General features: G+C 34.2%; 1 protein-coding gene across 9 annotated transcripts in view; it reads right to left on the bottom strand.

Moving 5' to 3' along the window:
* Positions 1-4,964: 4,964 nt before the first annotated feature.
* SS18 (SS18 subunit of BAF chromatin remodeling complex) overlaps positions 4,965-22,944 on the bottom strand; it is an 89,566-nt gene continuing 71,586 nt past the window's right edge. For 8 of the 9 annotated variants that reach the window (XM_032859724.1, XM_032859730.1, XM_032859732.1 and 5 more), the window contains one exon: positions 4,965-6,748. In XM_032859724.1, coding sequence (XP_032715615.1) covers positions 6,722-6,748 — 27 coding nt within the window. In that variant the 3' untranslated portion in view covers positions 4,965-6,721. Of the gene's footprint in view, positions 6,749-12,079; positions 12,150-22,944 lie in introns of all 9 variants that reach the window. The other variant, XR_004382918.1, reaches the window with a different exon arrangement.

The raw sequence follows: 22,944 nt of genomic DNA, 5'->3' as shown, positions 1-22,944 counted from the left end.
GCTTGAAGTATGAAAGCTTGCTGTGAAGCGAGATCTTGGGAAAGAATGGAATACTGAAATTAATGAACAGAAAATAGGATTTATATGGATAGAAAAATATTAGTACTGAAAAGAAAGCCATAGCTATACTTCCTTGCTCTTAATTTACTAAGCATTAACAGAAATAATTCCCTGGTAGAGTCATACTGGTAGAAGATAAAATCCTTGGAAGCTATAAACAGTATTTTGATCTACTAATATCAGGAGTCCTCAAAGTTAAAATATTTGATGATCTGGATGAAATAGTATATGAAATCAATAATTACTCCAAAATATCCTTCCAGACCTAATACAGTTACACCTCCTGTAGATAAAAAAATTCTTCATATTTGATCTAAGTTGAATAATGAGAGCCACAATAGGTATAAAAGCCAAATGTTTTTAGTACATCGTTTTTTTCCCAAAAGAAAAGTTGGCAGGGAAACTAGAATCAAAGTACACACTTCATATAGCCAAAGTCAGAAGAATGAGGAAACCGCAAAACAAAGGATTAGAGAAAAAGTGCAAAGACCAAATTAAAGTAGAAGCCAAAATAAAAGTTAAAAACTGAAGAGATTTTATTAAGTACTACCTGACACAATTCTCAAAATGAGGACTTAGAAAACATGCTATTTATAAAAGTCTACTAGATACATGCCAAAATGATAAATACGATGTATATTTTTACCAATACTTTAAAATTAAATCTATCGTTACTAAATACAGCATTAAGTTCATTCAAACGATGGAAAGCAAAGGATGATCTTAGATGAAATAAATATAAAGAGTTTGTCTTACTTCATGAGTCAAGAACGATTAGTCACTGAACAATTATCAAGTACCCTACACACAAAACATTAGCTTGTCATTCCTAAAAACTGTGACTTCAAACAGAACATGGTATAGAGTAATGTGAACTGGCCTTCTGCTACAGGATCCTACATTAGACTACAGGCTTTGCTGCCAAAACAAAGAGCTTAATAAGGCAGGATTTCCTCATGTCAGAGTCCACACCAATAGGCAACAGAATGGGCTTCATGAGGACATTCAGGGGATTTTTGATTCTATCTAGTTGGCACTGCCATTCTCTAGAATATTTTTCTAATCAAGAAGGTTAAAGCTCCCCACTAATATATCATGTTCCAACCCTTGGGAAATGGAAAAGAGAAAATGGAGCATATTTTTAAGGATGTGATGATCTAGAAGCTGTACACGTCATTCCAACTCACATCCCAATGCTCTAACTTAGTCATTGACCATACTTAATTGCAAAGGACACTATTAAATGTAGTCACTAGGTAGGCTGTTATGTGTCCACCCAAAACTTGGGGATTTTTTTTTTTAAAGAGACAAAGAATATTAGGAAATAATATTAGTATTTCTTAACACAGACCAAAAATGATGGAAGCCTCTCAGAATGTTCAGGATTTTTATTCACCTGTTTTAACATTAAATAATTATTTTTAATGCACTGTCCCATAAAAAAATTCTCTCAATATGTTACCACAGTTAAGTATTATAGCCTAAACAAATGCATCACTTCCATACCTAAGTTCTTAAACTACGGATCTCCATCAGGAAAAAGATAAAATTTATATATATATATCTCCATGTATGTACAAGTATATAAACCACATGCACATATATATTTATGCCTATGTACATGTAAATACATATATGTGTGTATATAATATCCTCTTTTCATTATCAAAAGTTTCCCAGATTAAGCAATAAATTATATGATCATCTTATGTGTAGTCTTTATTGAATTAATGAAAATTATATTGCATTGTCTATTTCTGAGACTTGGAGTTTTAAAAATAAAAAAAATTATCTTGATTTCTTACTTTTTTACAGTAACCAAACTGAAATACTTTGGGACATCTATAGAAGTAGTTAATTAGTAAGGTACAACAAAATTAAACAACTTGAAAACTTCAAACAAGCAAAAACTCCAAGAGGTTCTGGTCATTCTATACAAAATCAAATCACATTTCAGTAATTCTCTTACTGTTATGAAGCCAGTCACTGTTTATACCTTTGTGGTTAATTCTTATTCCATAAAAAAACATCTTATCTAAAACAAAACAAACAGGGGCGCCTGGGTGGCTCAGAGGGTTAAAGCCTCTGCCTTCGGCTCAGGTCATGATCTCAGGGTCCTGGGATCAAGCCCCACATCGGGCTCTCTGCTCAGCAGGGAGCCTGCTTCCCTCTCTCTCTCTGCCTGCCTCTCTGCCTACTTGTGATCTCTCTGTCAAATAAATAAATAAAATCTTTAAAACAAAACAAACAAAAAAACTCCAAAAAAACCCCACCCAAAAATAAAACAGAGAGGACCCACAACTAACAAAACTGCACTTAGGTGAATCTAACTAGTCTTTGAAATGCCATTTAATCAAACATGCCTTAATTATAATTAGTGTTTTAAATAAACAGAATATGGTGACATCTCAAATTAGTTGGTTTATTCAATAAGTAATATTGAAACAACCAGTTATCCACATAGGAAAAAAGTTAGTGCTCTAAACCTTACCAGGTACAATCAAATTTTAGAAAAATGGAAGCAAAAAAGAATTTTTTTTATAAATTCCCAAGTCAAGGAGGTTGCAAGAAACTATGAAATTGAATATGTGAAATCTTAAAACTTTAATACAGTAAAAGACATCATAACCTAAGTTAAAAAATAATGAACAGACTGAAGAGATGTGCAACATATAGAAAACACAAGATTAATATTTGCAGATATATATATATAATATATATAATTAAATATATTAGTGCATATGTATTTATATTATTTCCTCTCTCTTACACAGTAAACATCACAACAGAAAAATGAACAAAGGACATTAAGAGGCATTTTGCATCTAAAAATAGTGAAGTGTCGTTAAGCATTTGAAAAGATATTCAAAATCACAAATCAAATGTAACTCAAATTTAATCCTAAAATAGCACTTTTTAAAGCCTACAACAACTATAAAAATTAACATGGCTAATATTCTGGTGCTGGCCAGGGTTTATTTTCTTAGGAGGATACTTTTTAAAATGTACATAGCCTTACACCTAACATATTCAAATTTTACTATATAGAAATATCTCAACAAGCATACCAAAAATAAAAACAAAAATTAAAAAAAAAAAACAAAAAAAAACAAACCCTTGCCAGATCGCTCATGAAAGCTTTGTTTTCCCAATATAAAAAATTAACAACACAGAATAGGGAGCATTCAAGATATTTCTAACATTAAAAAAAAAAAAAAGGAAGTTACAAAATAGTATGGCTAGTATATAATTCCATTTTTGTTGAAATGGCTTATGTGTGTAAAATCAAGTTGGAAGGAATGTATCAAACCTTTTAACAACCATTAACTTTAAGAGATGAAATTATGGAGCATGTTCACTTTTCGTGTAATCTATTTTTGCTACTGTCTTAATTATTTAACACAAATTACTTTTTTAAGTAAAAGAAAAAGCAGTGGTTTATTCATACAAATTTTGACGTGGTTTCTAATCAGGAATACTGAAATTACAAAATTTCAAGAGGAGGAAGAATCCTGGTACCAAAGTGTTTTTAAAAGAGTATAGTTAACTCCCTTGAACAACAAAGGAGTTAGGGCCATCAACCGGCTACCACAGTTGAAAACCCACGTATAACTTTTTATTCACCAAAACATAGCTACTAATAGCCTCCCGCTGACCAAAAGCCTTACCACTAACATAAACAGTTGATTGTATTTTGTATATGTATTATATACTGTAGTTTACAAGAAAGTAAGCTAGAGAAAAGAAACTGTTAAGAAAATCATGAAGAAAAAATCCATTTATAACACAGTACTACATTTATCATAAAAACATCCACATGTAAGGGGACCTATGCAGTTCAAACCCATATTATTCAAGGGTCGAATGTACTTAGAGGTACTTAGTGAAATAATTCAAGGATGCAGTGTTTGCTTCCATTTGTGGGTTGGTGTATAGACAACACAAGATTAGCCATGGCTTCTAAGTGAACCAGTTACCTAAGTTAGGTTAATTGTCCATGGGGCCCACTGTAATATCCTTGCTACTTTGGCTTCTGTTAGAATATTCCACTAAAAAAATAAAAAACAAAAAACATGTGCCAAAAACAATGTGCCACCACAGTTCTACAGAATAATGCTAATACATTCCTAAACAACTAAACTAGTACAGTTAAGTATTTTAAAATGTTGATCAATAATTACCAGACTCGTTTTTTAGTAACCTTTAGTTTCCAGAATTTTATAGGATGGCATGATATTTCTTCATTATAATACATTTTGATAAAATAATAACTTCAGTTTGGGGGAATACAGTCTATACCGGGATGTCAAATTTGGTAGAAAGCTCCCGGTATAGTCAGTCTTCTTACTAGGTATCAAAGGAGTAAGGTAATTTTTGTCACCACCAATTAAAAACTTTTACGAAATAGGACTGTTATAAAACAATTAAACCTTGCAAATGTACTAGTCTCTAGGAAGAAAGTCCTGGAGGAAATTCTGCTTATTAAAATTGCAATTTTAGTTTCCATTAAAAGGAGAATAAGACAACAGAAGATGGGTTGGCAAGACAAATTATTTCTTAATGTCAGTTGAGCTTATTTCAAATGAGATAACATATCTACACCAGGTTGGGTTCAGTACAATTTTGTCTCCTCAACTCATTTATCTAATTCAGTCATCTTGATTATAGCCTCATGGACTTCATTTTCAGAGAAAGAATTCTATAACAAACAGCCCACACAACATGCTGATTACTGAACAGTTAATTCTAATTAACTTGGGCATGGCAAGAGAATTTTGATAAAGTCCTAGAATACAAATATAGTCTGCTTATACCAGACTAACTTATATAAAAAACCCACAGCTAAGTCTCCAGACAAAACAAGAGAGTCAAAGAGATCTAATTTAAAGAAACAAATGAGAAAATTAAAATCACAAATAATTTATTCTTCCGTTAGAGTTGATACAGTTTTAAATAGCAACAAAGTACACAGTGGTGGAAAATTGGCACAGAACCTATAAGCATTTTCAATCACAATAAGGCTGTCCATGCTTTATCTGTTCAAACTTGATGTCCATTTTCTACTGACCAAGTTCAAAAAAACTCTATTCAGACCTTAAAACACACACACTCTCTCTCATACACACACAGAAACACATTAAAATTCCTCCTTTTGATTACAGTATGTTGAGAACAGTACATTTTGGGTATTCAAATTTATGGCACCCCTTCTGTTTTGTTTCCAGTTAGAAGTGGGAAAAGTCAATTCAATTATAAAGAATACATCTTATTCCCTGGGCATAGGCAACTGTGATGAAAATAGCAACTTACCTTTGGGCTAGATGTTTTCAGATTATGCTTAAATAATCGTGGTTATAAACTTTTCAATGCATGATTTCCTGCCCAATGCAATATCCCTGAATTTAGCTAAAATAATCAGGCACAGGACAGTCTCAAATATGATTAAATATGCCACGCTAATAAACAAAGTGATCTAGAATGCAACCTCTATGCTTTTAATATAGGCCAGAATAAACCTCATCAATAAGCATTTTCCTAAACATCTCTTTGTGTTACATTAACCAAAATAAAAAGGGAAAAATTTAAGAGTGTCCTTTTATAAATGGTACTATTTCCAGGGAAGGAAGTTGAAATAAAGGTTTGTAAAGTCTCCTGAACTATTCTAATATATAAACCAATTGTCCTTCTAATGTTAAAAAATAAAATTACTAGATCAATGTTGACTCCTCTCTGATATTATTTTTAAAATGCTTTGATATTACTTACTAAGTTCCCTGATTACTCAAAGTAAAATTAACACTTCCATTTTCAGTTATTGCTATTTTAGGAGAGAATTACCACTTCATTTACATGAAACTGCTACCAAGATTCTTCAGATCCCACATGAAATAATTCTTATTGCCTCACATTTTAAAACTGTATTATAAATGATCTTTATAAAAAGGTTTTAATCCACAAAACTGGAAAGCTTTTAAAAAAATGTCTTTTTACTCAAAACTATCACAGTGCCCTTGATTATCTAACAGATAAAAGGGATCTGAATTTCCTCTAAAGAACATAATAGTGGACATATGGTGTGCTTTGTCTTCTCCCTCACCTTTATCTTTTATAGTACACCATTTTGAGACCCAACACAATCAAGCATCCACCATGCTCCAATCCACATTTTAACAGAGGATTTCGGATTCTGTCCAATGCGTAGTGTACCGCCTTGCATATTCACCACATGAAATAAACATAATATACAAAATATTGCTGCTGTAAAAAGTGTACATTTCCCTCTTCCCCTTACAAAAGAATCTGTGGAAAAGTATTAAATTCCCTTAACCTTCATAAACATACAAAGCTGTTCACACCTTTCAGTCTATAACAGTCCATTTGAAACACAGTTCCCAAATCATTGCAAATTGGTTATGTCATTATATTTTCTGTCCAATGTTGCCATCTAGAGTAGAAATGTGAAATCAAGAGTATTTTTTAGCTACTAAAGCCTTTACAACTAAGCCACAAAGGCTGCTTACTGAGGAAACAGCCACTTATCCACAAGGTTTTTCCAAAAACTAGATGGAATGGAAGAATCTCTTCACACAGAGGTGTCCACAGTGCTGAGGTGACAATATGGCTGCTAATAGATACTGGTTATTGGAATGTAAGTACTTTTTCACTGCTGGTAATTTCCATACTGTCCCTAAAAGATAAAATTTAAAAATATAATTAGATAATGATTTGAGCATAGTTTGACCATAATAGCTACGCACAAAAAATTATCTTAAATCTTAACACTGTCATACCACAAAAGTGACTTCACTGACAACAAACAAAACTGTATATATTTAAGTACATAGTAATTCTGTAACTGCTTCTGATATTACATTCAATTGCAAATGGATTTCAGAATCTTTGAAAGTAGAATAGTACCTTTCACAAAGTAGGAATTTAAGTGTTTGGTAAATTTTATTGAATGAACTGAGCAAGAACGAGTGAGTTCTGGTTCTAAATCCTGCTGTGGTATGTACTGTGTATTAAGAGCTAGTGTAACAACTTTGTGACTGTTTAGCTTATTATAATTGCTATTACAAATTAACATCAATAGTATTTGAAATCAGTAGCAAGGATGGAAAGATGCCTGGAAGATAAAGGGAAAAGAACCTTCCATCCATACTAAAGGAGCTGGGCTTTTCCCTGAGGCCAACAAAGTGTCAGCAAAGGCATTCAGACAGGCAGCTGGTACATAAAATCAAGAGAAGTTTGTTTTGTTTTTGTTGCTTTTAATAAGATAGACTTGAAGGCCTGTAGGCCGGCAGGATGGAAAAGACAAAGAGAGTACAGATAAAAAGAGGTGATAAATGAAGTAGCAGAATTCTACAAGGGAGGTAAATAATGTCCAGTATACAGCTGTTAGGGTTAGATTTTGGAGAAAAGAAGAAATAGCTCTTCCTCTGAAAAAGAAAAAGAATGGCAGAAGAGAAGCCTACTAGAAAATACATATTTAAGAAAGATTTCTTAAATGTGTTTAAAAAAGATGTTCCTAAAAGCACCTATTTTCCAAAAACAGTACTCACAGGAAGCACATAATCAGCTAACTGTTTCTTTTGGCTAAAATTTCCCCCTCCGAGTCATATTAATCATTTTATATCAAGAAAGTATTCTAGAATTCAACTACTTTTAAACCTTAAGAAATAACACCCTAAAACTTTACATTTCCATCCAAATAAATATATATTTTTGAAAATCTATTAAACACCACTATATAGCTAATGGAATAATACATTATAAAGAGAATTAAGGCATTTAAAAAATATTAATGTACTTTCCATAGGTATATTCAACAAAATTTAAAGTCAGTGCTCATCTTGAAATATTTATGGGTAGAGTATCAAATCTAGAATTTGCTTAAAAATACTCTTAAAAGAAAAAAAGTAGCTTGGGGGTATAGAAAACAGCATTAGCAAACTGTTGATAATTATTGAAGTTGGTTGAAAGATACACGAGGATCCATGATACTCCTCTTTTTTGTATTTGTGTACAGACTGCTATAAAACAAAGTTTAAAATAAGAAATATAAGTCAATGCTTAGCATCAGGAACTTCTTACTCAATTGCTAAACTCAGCTTCAGTATTTAGGTAATCTAAGTCCCAACTCAACTGTTATCTTTCCATCTGAGTCTAAAAAAGATCCTTGAGACTCGTTTTTTTCACACTTAAAAGGTAGGACTCTGATGTCTCCATCTCTAGATCTAAATTTTCTTTCCATTCACAGCTACATTAATTCCTACCTCATCTGTTTGTTAGGACACTTAAATAAGAGAGGACATGAGGAAGGGCTTTTAAAAATTTTAAAATATTATAAATAAGTAAGCCTTAATGCTGGAGGGAAATGCTCCCCTAGTAAATGTGTGTAATGAGATATTAATGAAAGTGACTTGCACATATTATGAATGATGTGAAAACAGAAGAGAAGTTAAGAACTGCTGTGCTATATAAATATAAGCTATAATTTATCTACTATATTATGAATTACTTGAGGGTAGTGAAGGTAGGAACTAGGGCTTATCCAGCCTGAGGCCCCAAATACTGGAGAGTGCCCAGCACCCACACATAAGACTTCTTAGATAATGTCTGCCAAATACTATATTCAAGGAATTATAACCATTTATGGAGCAAATAATATGCTCATCACTATAATAAATTTGAAAAACAGGGAAGGTAAAACTTAGAAATAAATAAAGTACAATTACAGTAGTCCTATAAGAGTTCAGAAATGAAAAGATTAACACAGCTAAAATAATTAGAAAAATATCTGAGAGAAGGTGGAAACCTTAAGAAATTAGTAAAACTCTGAATAGCAGAGAAAAGAAAATGAGGCACTTCAAATAAAGGAATAGCTGAAGTAAAGGCATGTTGGAAAAACAGGTATAGAACACTTAAGGAAGTGGACAATAAAAAGGAATATACAATAATGAGAAGCAGACGTTATTACTTGGTAACACAGAGCCTGACGTAACAGAAAGAAGTCTGGCTAATAATAATAGCAATCTCAATACATAGCAATACAGCAATCTCTGTATCTCAATGACTAAGACCTTACCATGTGTCAGACACTAATAAATGTTTTGTGTCCATCTACAACCTATATAGTAAATACCATCTCCATTTTATACAAGACGAGACTGAAATGAGAATTAAAAAAAAAAAAAAAAAAAGTTGATCCAGACGTGATCACAGTACTGGGACCCAATCAAATCACAAGCCCAAAAAAGTGTACTGTATATCTGCAACCATGAGCAAATTCCAGAATTAAAAGTACGGGTTTGGGAGCCAGAAACCAACTTCTAGCATTAACTCCACCACTTAAAGGTTTCTTATCCTTGAGAAAGTTACCTATCCTTCTTTTCTCGATTTTCTCATCTAACAAATAAGAGTAATTATAATCTCCACCTCAAAAAAAAGAAAACCTGAAATGCTCTATAATACTCAAGTACTCATTGATATTACTGGAGGCAGCTTGAGAAAGTATGTTCTAGTCAGTCACTACAGGCTCTAGTCACTCAGAATTTGCCAGCCAACTCTACTTCTTGGCTCTATCATCTTGGGCAAACCACTCCAACTCTCTAAAACCTCAGCTTCTCTGTGTCTGTTGCTTCAATTTTTTTTTTTTTTTAATTACAAAATTCCTCTGACTACGGTGTAAAGAATGAATGAGAAAGGAAGACAGCGTGGAAGGATCCTGCTGTGATGAACCTAGAAGATGTTGATGGCCTCAGTAAAGATAAGACAGTGATTACAGAGAACTGGATGGATTTAAGAACATGTTAGGAAGAAGGGTTAACAGATTCTGTTGTGTTTTAAATGGAGGGAGAAAACCTAGAAATCAAAAGCAGCATTTGGCATTCTACTTGATGATAATACTTCTCTTTGATAGAGAAAACAGAAAGGAGGAGGAAGTTTGGGTAGAAAAATTGTGAATTTGTTTTGGTTATGCTGAACTGATACATCTAAGTGGAGTGTCCAGTAGGTATCTAATTTTGAGAAGTGAGTCAGACTTCATATAGAGATCTGGGAGTCAACAGCACCATAAACTGAGACCATGTGAGTAAATGAGATTGTCGAAGGACAGTGTACTGAATAAAGAGTCATCCCTAGCCTAGAAACCTAAGCAATACCAATCAACTTTCAATTTCTTTCTTTCATTTATCCAATCATACAAAAGTATTAAAATTATTCTGTCACAATACTTCTTAGGGATTTCTTTCAGTATTCTTATGAGCACCATAGGAAGTAAAGACCTTTATTTATTCACTTATTTATTCACTTTATTTATTCACTTATTTATACTTTATTTTTTTATCAATATTTACTGCTAATTGCTATGTTCTACTACGTGATGGAAACTCAACAGTGGTAAGAAAACAGAAGTGGTGATGTCTTTAAAGGACTGACATTCTAGGGGAAGAGAGTATGACAATAAATAATACATAATCTATTACATGGAGACAAATGCTACACTGAAATATTTAAGCATCTAACATAACTAATGAAACTTTCCCGCTAAAATGAGTAATAGGCAAGGATGTCCCTTTCTCACCACCTCTTTACAAACACTGTACTAGAATTCCTAGCTTATGCAATAAGAAAAAGAAATATGCAGATGATAGGATCATATAGGTAGAAAACCCCAAAGATTCAACAACAACAAAAAAATCTTTGAAACTAATAAGCAAAGTTACAGGATACAAGTTAACATACAAAAGTCAATCACCTACCTGTATGCCAGCAATGAACAAGTGGAATTTGAAATTAAAAACACTACTATTTATACTAACACAAAAATGAAAATTAGGTATAAATCTAGGTATAAATTAGGTATAAATCTAACAAAATATATATAAAATGTACATGAGATAAACTAAAAGACTGATAAAAAATTTTAAAAAACTAAATAAATGGAGAAATGTTACATGTTCATGGATAGGGAAATCAATATTGTTAAAATGTCAATTCTTCCTTATGTGATTTAAAGATTCAACACAATCCCAATCAAAATCTCAGCAAGTTATTTGTGGTCACTGACAAATTGATTCTATCGTTTACAGTGAGAGGTAGAAGACCTAGAATAGCCACACAATATTGAAGAAGAACAAAGCCAGAGGACTGATAGTTCTGACTTCAAGACTTACTATAAAGCTACAGCAATCAAGACAGCGTGGTACTGGTGAAAGAACAGAAAAATAGATCAATGGAACATTAAAGAGAGCCTAGAAATAAAGCCACATAACTGTAATAAACTGATCTTTGACAAAGAAGCAAAGGTAATGCAATGGAGCAAAGAGTCTTTTCAACAAATGGTGCTAGAACAACTGGATATCCACAGGCAAAAAAGTCAAACAAGACAGAGATCCTAAACCCTTCACAAGAATTAACTCAAATTGGACCACAGACCTAAATGGAAAATACACAAGAATAAAACTCCTAGAAGATAACACAGAAGAAAACCTAGGTGATTTGAATTTGGTAATGACTTTTTAGATACAACACCAAAGGCATAATCCATGAAAGAAATAATTGATAAGATGGACTTCATTAAAAGTAAAATTTTGTACTCTGTAGAAGACAACGTCAAAGGAATGAGAAAACAAGCCATGAAGACAATACAATATTTACAAAAGACACATCTGATAAGGACTGTTATACAAAATATACAAAAAACTCTAAAAATCCAACAATAAGAAAACAAACAACCCAATTAAAAAATGGGCCAAGATCTGAACTGACATCTCACTAAAGATATAAAGATGGCAAATAAGTGTATGAAAAGATGTCCACATCATGTTATTAGGGAAATGCAAATTAAAAAAATGAGATACCACTACACACCTATTAGAATCGCCAAGATTCTGAACACTAACCACACCAAATGCTGGCAAGGATGTAGAATGAGATTGCTGCTGAGAATGCAAAATGCGACAGCCACTATGGAAGACGGTTTGGCAGTTTCTCACAAAACTAAACAGACTCTTATCATATAATCCAGCAAGCGTGCTCCTTGGTTTTTATCCAAATGAGTTGAAAATTTATGCCCACACAAAAACCTGCACATGGAAGTTTATAGCAGTTTTATTCATAATTGCCAAAATTTGGAAGCAACCAAGATATCTTTCAATAAACGAATGGATAAACAGACTTCAGTACATCCAGACAATGGAGTATTACTCAGCACTAAAAAGAAATATGCTATCAAGCCATGAGAAGGACTTAAATGCGTATTACTAAGTGAAATGCCAGTGAAATGAAAAGGCTACGTACTACATGATTCCAAGTATATGACATTTCAGAAAAGGCAAAAATATGAAGACAGTAAAAAGATCATTGATTGCCAGGAGTTAGGGAGGAGAGAGAGATAAACAGGAGAGCACAGAGGATTTTTAGGGCAATGAAACAATTCTATATGATACTATAATGGTCAATACATGTCATTATACATTTCAAAATGTACAACACCAAGAGTGAACCCTAATGGACACTATGGACTTGGGGTGATAATGATCTCTTCAGTCTGAGTTCACTGATTATGACGAACGGACCACTCTGGGATGTTGATAGCAGGAGTGGCTATAAATATTTATGGGTAGGATTTATATGAAAACTCTCTGTACTTTGTGTTCTATTTTGTTGTGAACCTAAAACTGCTGAAAACAATAAAGCCTATTTTTAAAAAATTAAAACATGCTTCCAGTCAAGATGGATTTGCCCAAAAACCACTCAAAACATATGAAATGATCGCATTCAGGACACAAGGTAATGAAGAACAGCAATTTGAGAAACTGGAAACAAATGAAGTGAGCCCTCTGGTTATACATTTTACTGTACTAAGAAGTCTCTACACTGCAGTGTGTGGAGTGGAACTAAGCCTGCATCTGAGTTAAAGACAAAAAGCTTAGAGTCTGGAGAGAAAACAGGAGCTAGAGTTCATAGGACAGAGTACTAGAAAGGAGAGAAATGCACAGAAAGAGAACTGTACAGCTCTGTAAAGGAACTCTCTTGAGTACTCAGTGTAGTACTGATATGCAAATGCAAGCAGAAACAACCAAAAGAATTAGAAGAAGCAATACTTGGCACTCTTAAAGAAACAGAAACAGTGCATATTCCTACCAGTCAGAGTGAAAAATCTCACAATTCAAGGGCATTGGGTTGAGTACTCGAAAAGTTACTTAGCAGGAATACTTAGCAGAGGACTAAATACTGCTTTGGTCCTGCCTAAAAACCTTAAAAGCAATCCCCATAAGATCAAGATGTGTCTACATTACTTAACTGCATCCCAAAACAATGCTCAAGAATATTTCTAAGAATACATATGTATCCACCACTCAACAAAGTAAAAGTGGCATTCATAATTTCTGGCATATAATCAAACATCATGCATACAAAGAATGAGAAAAATGGCCCATAATGAAAAGAAAAAAAAATCAATCAAAACTGACCCAGATGTTAAGAATTATCAGAAAAGGATATTAAAATAGTTATCGTACCTGCATTTCACATATTCAAAAATTTAGGCAGAGACATGGAAGACATAAAAAGAACCCAAATTGAAATTCTAGGGAAAAAACCCAAACTGAAATTCTAGAAATGAAAAATACCTGGGAATGGATCAAAAGCAGATAAAACAATGAACAAGAAAACATTAGTGAATTTTAAGACACAGCAGAAGAAACTACTCAAAATAAAAAAAAAAAAAAAAGGAAAACAGAAAACAAAGTATCAGTGAACTATGGTGCAAGTTTAAGGAGTCAAATATACATGTAATTAGAGTCAACTAATCATGTAATTGGAGAGGAAAGAAAGGGATATAGGGGTAAGAGAAGGAAAAATATTTGGTCAGAATTTTTCCAAATTTGATGAAAACCATAAAGCTACAAATCCAAAAAGATACGTGAACCCTACGCAGAAAAAACAGCCAAACGATTTCACAAAGGGAAAAATTTCAAAAAAAACAGCCCAAAAAAGAAATACCAACTACCAGAAAAGAAAGAGAAGAGTAACAGCAGATGTCTCCTTGGAAATAATATAAGCAAGAAGATGGTGGAGCCACATTTTTTAAAGTTGAAAGTAAAAATATAAAACAAAACAAAAAACAAACAAAAAGAGAATTCTATACCAAGAATAAATATTTTTTAATAATGGAAGAGAAATAAACACTTTCTCAAACATACATGAACTGAAGGCCTATTACAATAAATATTAGAAACAATTTCCTTTCCTTCACACAAAGGAAAATGATACCAGATGGAACTATGAATCTACCATAGGAATCAAGAGTACCAGAAATAGTAAATATATAAGATTTTTTCTTATTATTTAAATATCTTTAAAGGATAACTGCTTTTTTAAAACAAAATAAATTCCTTATGTAATAGTTTATAACATGTACAAATAAAATTTACAATAATAGCACAAAGGTTGAGAAGAAAGAAATGAAAGTAAACTATTGAAAGGCTTTATACTACACATAGGTGGTGTATTATTACCTAAAATATGCTACAAAATGGGTGAACCTTGAAAACATCACACTGAGTGAAAGAAGCCAATCACAAAACACCACCTATGGCATGACTCCATGTATCTCAAATATCCAGAGTAAGAAAATCTATACAGACTGAAAGTAAACTACCTGTTTCCTAGGGCTGGATGTTTAGAGAAAAATGAACAAACTTAAAAAAAAAAATCCCAATGAATGGTATACTCTAAAATGGCTGAGTTAATTGAATGGCATGTGAATTATATCAGTAAACGTAGTTTTTTTTAAGGAGGAAAAAAGTTCAAAATAAGACAGAACAAGAAGAAAAAGAAAATAAAGTACAAAAAAGGAAAAAAAAAATCAAGATGATAGATTCAGTCAAATCCATAATTACATAAAAAAACATAATGTTCAAAGCCCCTCCATTAAAAGGCAGATTGTCAGACTGGATAAAAAAGCAAGACTTGACAAATGCTGCCTTCATGAAATACAATTTAAACATAAAAACACCAATATGTTAAAAATAAAGGGATAAGGGGTACCTGCCTGGCTCAGTTGGTAGAATATGCAACTCTTTACGAGCACCACATTGGATGCAGATTACTTAAAACTAAAATCTTATAAAAACTAGTAATAAAAGGGTAAAAAAAGATATGTAATTCTATCAATAATCCAAAGAAATTTGGTGTGGCTATATTAACACCAAAAGGATCGCAGAGCAAAGAATATTATCATGGATAAAGGAAGTTCTTTCATAATAGTAAAGGAATAAATTAAGACATAAAATTCCTAAAACTGTAAAAACCTTAAAAAGGTAGCACTTAAGATTCATGAAGCAAAAATGGACAGAACTGCAAGGAAAAATAGACAAACATACAATTATAGCCAGAGATCTAATGTGTTTTTTTTTAAATAACTAATAGAGCAGAAAGAAAATCAGCTAAGATATAGGAGACTTGAACACTATCAACCAACTTGATCTAACATTTATAGAACATCCTCACAGACCATATTGTGGGCCATAAAATAGAAGTCTCAATAAATGTAGAAGAAGTTATGTTGATAGAATTATGATGATGGAATTAAATGAGAAATCAATGAGACTAAAATATCTGCAAAATCTCCTAATATTTAAAAACTAAATCATAGGGGCGCCTGGGTGGCTCAGTGGGTTAAAGCCTCTGCCTTCAGCTCAGGTCATGATCCCAGGGTCCTGGGATCGAGCCCCACGTCGGGCTCTCTGCTCAGTGGGGAGCCTGCTTCCACCTCTCTCTCTCTGCCTGCCTCTCTGCCTACTTGTGATCTCTGTCTGTCAAATAAATAAATAAAATCTTTAAAAAAAAAAAACAAAAACAAAAAACTAAATCATATACTTCTAAATAACACTTGGATCAAAGAAGAAATCAAAAGCAAAATCAGAAAATATTTTCAACTGACTGTGAATAAAAATACAACATAAAATTTGTGCGCTACACAGTTAAAGAAGTACATAGAGGGGAACTTACAGCAATGAACACCTAAATTAGGAAGGAGGGCAGTTCTTTTATCAATGGGAATTCAGCTATTACCCTTAGGAAATCGGAAAAGAAGAACAAATGAAACCCAAAGCAAGCAGGAGAAAAGAAATAATAATGAAGAGGGCAGAAATCAAGGAAAAAGAAAAACAAACAGAGGTGGGGCAGGGGGAGGGGGGAATCTATAAAAAAAAAAAGCTGGCTCTCTGAGAAGACCAATGAAGTACATAAAACAGGCAGCCAAATTACTTGGGGAAGAAAAAAAAAAGAGAGAGTGGATACACATTACCAATATCAGAAACGAAAGAGAGATCACTACTGATACTAGAGATACTAAAAAGGATAAAAAGGGAATCATTCAACACAATAAATGAAATGGACAAATCCCTTAATAAATACAAATATCTCAGGCACCTGGGTGGCTCAGTCGGTTAAGCAGCTGCCTTCAGCTCAGGTCATGATCCCAGGGTCCTGGCATTGAGCCCCACATCAGCCACCCTGCTCATTGGGGAGCCTGCTTCTCCCTCTCCCTGCCACTCTGCCTTTTGTGCTCTCTCTGTATCTCTTGTTCAAATAAATAAATAAAATCTTTAAAAAAAATACAAATATCTCCTCAAGAAGAAATAGATAACCTGAATATGCCTATGTCTAATAAAGAAAATAAATTTGAAATTAAAAACCTTCCTGCAAAGAAAATCCAGGCTCAAACAGCTTCACTGATAAATGTTACGAAACATTTTAGAAGGAATAATAACAACTTTACACAAATCCTTCAAGAAAACTGAAGAAGGATCCTTCAAGAAGGATGCCTAGGTGGCTCAGTGAGTTAAGTGTCTGCCTTAGGCTCCGGTCATGATCCCAGGGTCCTGGGATCGAGTCCCAGATCAGGCAGGCTCCCTGCTCAGCAGGAGGTCTGCTTCTCCCTCTGAACTTCCCCCTCTCATGCTCGCTCTCTCTCATTCTCTCTCTCAAATAAATAAAATCTTTTAAAAAATAAAAATAAATATACTTTTATATATAGCAATTAACAACTATAAATTGTAATTTTAAAAAAATTTACAGTAGTGGGGCGCCTGGGTGGCCCAGTGGGTTAAAGCCTCTGCCTTTGGCTCAGGTCATTGATCCCAGGGTTCTGGGATCGAGCCCCACATCAGGCTCTCTGCTCAGCAGGGAACCTGCTTCCTCCTCTCTCTCTGACTACCCCTCTGCCTACTTGTGTTCTCTGTCAAATAACAACAACAAAAAAAAATCTAAAAAAAAATGCCTAAACAACTCTGAAAAAGAACAAAGTTGGAAAACTAACAACACCTAATTTCACAACTTACTATAAAACTATAGTAATAAAGAGGTATTGACATAAAGACTAATAAATAGATCAATCCAGAAATAGACATATTTATGATTTTCAGCAAAGGTTCAAAGGCAATTCAGTAAAGAAATGACAGTCTTTTCAACAAATGGTGCTCAGAAAATCAGCTATCCATTTGAAAACAAAAATACAAACTCCAATTTATGCTTCCTATAAAAATTAACTCAAAATGATTATAGATTTAAATGTAAAGTTAAAAATATAATGCTTCTAAAATAAAGAATGAGGAGAAAATCTTTGTGACTCTGGATTAGGTAAAGATTTCCTACATATAATATCAAAAGCATGATCTACAAAATAAAAAGTTGATAAATAGGTCTTCATAAAAATTTTAAAGTTCCTGTCTTCAAAAGAAAATGCTGAAAGAATGAAAAGAGAAGCCATATATTGGACAAAAATATTTGCACATTATATACCTGATAAAGGACCTGTATGTACAATATAGAAAGACCTCTCAATACTCAACAGCAAGAAAATAAGGAACTGAATTTTAAAATAAGCAAAAGATTTGACCAGACATTTCAGAAAAGATATACAGATGGAAAATAAGTACATGATAAGTCACTATCACCAGTCCTTTGGGACATAAAAATGAAAAGCATAATGACCTATCATTATATATCCTTGTTAGAAATAGGTAAAACTGAAAAGACTGACCCATCAAAAAATATCAAATAGTACACTTTTAATATGTGCATTTTCTGGCACATCAGTAACACTTCAATTAAGTTGTCTAAATACAGAAGGGTGGAGAAATACAACAGTCTCCTCCTTATCCATGGTTTTGCTTTCTGTAGTTTCATTTACCGGTGGTCAGCTGTGGTCCAATAGCAGAAGATCTTCCTGACACATCTTCAGAAGGTCAAGAGCAGCTGAACACTACAACATAATGCCTATGTCACTCCCCTCACTTCACCTCAGCACGTAGGCATTTTATCAGCCCACATCATCATAAGAAAGGTGAATACAATACAGTAAAGTATTTTGAGAAAGACCACATTTGTATAACTTTTATTATAGTATGTTGTTATAATTGTTCTTTTATTATTCTTTATTGCTGCTAATTTCTTACTGTGCCTAATTTATAAATTAAACTTTATCATAAATATATATACATAAGAAAAACATGGTATATACAGGGTTTAGTACTCCCTGTGGTTTTGGGCATCTACTGAGGGAACTGGAATGTATCCTTTGTGGGTAAGGGGGGGCCTACTACAAAGCAAGGCAATGGAGGATGTTACTATTTTTAAATATTTATTTATTTTAGAGAGAGGGCGCCAGCTAGGTGCTAGACATGGGGCTTGATCTCACAACCCTGAGATCACAACCTGAGCTGAAATCAAGAATCGGAAGTTCAACCGACTGAGCCACCAAGGGGCCCAAGGATGTTACTATTTTCAATAGGTAGACTGTGAAGGACTTCTTGATACGACACGGTGGGAGATCAGAGCAGAAACTGGAAGAAAGTGAGGAACCCACACATTGCAAGTTATCGGGGAAGAGTTTTGGCAATAAAGGGTGCCGTGAACAGGGAGAAATATGACTGATGTGTATGGGAAGAACAGGAAACAAGCCACGGTGACGGAAGCAAACTAAATGAGGGAAGCTATAAACACAGAGATGAGGTGGTGGGACAGGTGAGGGGGGCACAAGGCATGTAGGGCTCTGTAGGTCATTATAAGATCTAGCTTTCACTATAAGACTGAAGTCACCACAGGGCTTTGAGCAGTGGCTTTAAAAGCAACTAATGTTTTTGGGATGCCTGGGTGGCTCAATTAGTAAGCAAGTGCCTTCAACTCAGGTCATGATCCCACGGTCCTGGGATTGAGTCCTGCATCAGGCTCCCTGTTCAGGGGGGAGCCTACTTCTCCCTCTACCGCTGCCACTCCCCCTGCTTATGCCCCTTTGCTCTCTCTCTCCATCAAATAAATAAATAAATTTTTTTTTTAAAAAGCATCTTTTTTTTAAAAAGATCATTTTTAAAATTTTAAACATTTTAAAATGTTTTTAAAAGATCATTCTGGGTCCTATGTGGAGCATATTCTACAGCGGAGCTACGATGAAAGCAGGAAGACCAAGAAGGAAGATAATTGCAATAGTCCAAGTGAGTGACAGTTGTAACTGTGACTTGGGTAAGAGCAAGAGTTGTAAAAAACAGCTAGATACTGGATAAATTCTGAAGGAAAAGGTGATGATTGACAAGATATTTGATCTACAAAAAAGAGGGGAGCCAAGATGACTTGAGCTAATTTTTAGACTATGGAACTGAAAAAATCAAGCAGCTATTTCTGAGATAGAAAAAAATAATGGAGAAGCAACAGCCTCTAGCAATGATTTCTCTCTCAATTTTTCCCCTTTTAGTTCATCATGCACACTGCTCTAAGAATCATCTGCCTAAACCACCACCATAATTATATTACTATTGGATTTAAGAATTTGTATCAGTTTTCTAATCCTTCACTATCTTGAAGATACTATCTAATACTTCTATCTATCTAATATGTCTATCTAATACTAACACTATCTAATACTTCCCCTAAAATGAAGAGACAACAAGTGTTTGGGTTGGGGGATATAGATAAGGTAAAACCCTTGATAAATGTGGACAGACTAACACTAGAGTAGCTAAGATGGTCCCTCCTCATAGCCTTTTTTTTTTTTTTTTTTAAGATTTTATTCTTTTATTTGACAGAAAGAGAGATCACAAGTAGGCAGAGAGGCAGGCAGGGAGAGAGAGGAGGGGAAGCAGGCTCCCTGCTGAGCAGAGAGCTTGATGCGGGGCTTGATCCCAGGACCCTGGAAGCATGCCCTGAGCTGAAGGCAGAGGCTTTAACCCACTGAGCCACCCAGGCACCCCCTCACAGCCTTTTCTAGTGGGAAAGGAAATGTGGCTGGCATCTACCCAAACACCATGGGTCTTTATCTATAGTACCATCCCAAATTCCCAAGTAGTTCATGGGATGGACTAATTACAATAAAAACAGTAGTATATCATATGTCTATCATATATACTACATACCACACATAATATCATATATGTGTACCAAGTATCACACATAGCTAATATTTTATACACATCATTTAAAACCTTTTATAGGCTCCAAATGATGTCAGGATAAAGTCCAAGCCCCCTAACATGCTTGTAAGAGTCTTTCTAATCTAACCCTTAACTTTTCTCTCCAATCTTCCCTCTCCTTCCCCATGCTTCTGTTTTATTCTACCACACATCTCAATGCTAGTCCTTTAGGAATGCACTTCATTCTGACTAGAATATCCTTCCCTCCTCTATGTCTACTTGTCTAATACCTACTCATCTTTGGGCCCTCACACTAATACAATACTTCCCAGAGAACATTTTTTCTATTATCTACATTAGGAGCCCACTTCTACAAAAATCTTGCCTTTCTTCACCCAAGTACCTCTCATACTATATTATAACATCTGTTTATTTGTCTAGACTTAAGTTCACAAAGACAGAACTTATGTTTATCTTATTTCCCAATGTACCCCAATTTTAGGTATTTGGCATACAAATATTACTCAAGAAACATTTACTTAATGACTAACAAGCTTCAGGGATTTAGAAATACATCATTTAGAGAGAATATAGCTAGTTCAGTCCATGACATGCTCAAGTTGATGGAAATAGCAAGACATCCAAAGAGAGATAGATGTTCCATACACAGCTGAAAAAAATGGAGCTGAAGGGTAGTCTGAGGGTACTGAAAATATAAGATGGGGTGAATAGAGAGACCAAGAAAAACACCAAGCCAAGGACTGATATTTGGATAAAAGATGAGAAACAAATGAAAAAATAAAGAAGGAATTACTGGAAGTGTTAAATTTTAAAAAGCACAGTATTTAGAAGTTAAATAAAACCATTTAAGAATGAAAATAGGAACACATGTCAAATATATCAAAAGTAAAGTCAAGAAAGACCAAGATACTTCACTGGTACAGCAGGGCGCCTGGGTGGCTCAGTCAGTCAAGCATCTGACACCTGATTTCAGCTCAGGTCATGATGTCAGACTTGTGGGCTTGAACCCTGCATCAGGTTCCACGCTCAGCATAGAGTCTACTGGACAGTCTCTCTCTCTCTCCCTCTGCCCCTCCCTTCACTCCAAATAAATAAATAAATAAATAAAATCTTTTAAAAAAAGATTGCTCCGCCAGCCATAAGAACCATGTCTGTTTTACTCCTTCAGGACCTAATATAGTATCCAGCACACAAAAAATTGATAAATATTTGCTGATTGAGGGGACAAAAGATCAGAAGCTCACTTTTTAAAAAGTTAACTTGTCTAAAAAGAGCCTAAATCTTGTCCTCAGGAATTTTGCCCTGAGTCATTAGCCACGACTTATTTCACTTTTATTTATTTATTTTTTTAAAGATTTTATTTATTTATTTGAGAGAGAGAGAGGATGAGTAGGAGGAGGGTCAGCAGGAGAAGCAGACTCCTTGCCAAGCAGGGAGCCTGATGCAGGACTCGATCCCAGGACTCCAGGATCATGACCTGAGCCGAAGGCAGTTATTTAACCAACTGAGCCACCCAGGCGCCCCCTTATTTCACTTTTAAAATGTAAATAAAATTTTAATCTAATCCTTTGGCTTCCTATTAGTGATTTTTAAAAAATATTACTCTTTTGTCCTTACCCTTTTAGTTTAAGTCTCTTCTCTCTTTTACCTTTACCTCTGAAATAGGAAGTGTCAGTACAGGGGCAGTAGGCATCAGAGAGCATGCACAGAAGAACTGCTCGCGTCTCAAGTTCTAATTAGTATGGTACTGAGTTGTTCCTCAAACCAGATCGTCTACACTGGTCTTAGAAGCGTAACTTACCAAAAAAAATAACCTATTTTAAAGAAGCTTAAGTAGTGAGCAGACAAGATTATCCTCACTAGAAAGTCATTAGACAATACTGAAATCAATCTAAAGAAACTGATAACTTCATAAACCATTTTCATTATAATTCAGAGTACCTATAACAAGATTCACTGCCGCACAGATTAAGTCTGAAAAGCTTCATGACAAAAAGAAGGAACTTAAGTAAATCCTAGGTTCAAGAGAATACAGTCATCTTAGAATGAGATACATCTCTATATATATGAAAATAGAAGGAAAGAGAATAGGAGATAAAGATTATTAGTACTTGAGATAATGGACATGTGTATGAAAGGAGGCATCAGAGACAGGAGGTAAATAGGAATTGAGAGAGGAAGGACAACAGGGATGTGGAGGAAGTGCAGTGGGGAAGCTGAAGTCAAGATGAGAGCTACAAAGAGCACTGACACAGATGGACTCCACATCTCCACAGGGCAGTAAACATGAGGGAGATCAGAGAAAATAGGGGCCTTAGGATAGAGAATGGTGTTTGTAATACCTCCAGGAAGTCTGCCTGGGGAAAGACCAGAGGGAGAGAGAGACTATGAATGAGTATGAATGAATGCTAGTACCCAGAGATTAGGCATGTTTTATATGTTACTG

Source organism: Lontra canadensis, unplaced genomic scaffold, assembly GCF_010015895.1.
Source record: "Lontra canadensis isolate GAN:19392208 unplaced genomic scaffold, GSC_riverotter_1.0 scaffold17, whole genome shotgun sequence".
In the NCBI taxonomy this organism is placed as follows: domain Eukaryota; kingdom Metazoa; phylum Chordata; class Mammalia; order Carnivora; family Mustelidae; genus Lontra; species Lontra canadensis.
The sequence above is the reverse complement of the archived record's forward strand: the minus strand, read 5'-3'. Positions and strand labels throughout refer to the sequence as shown.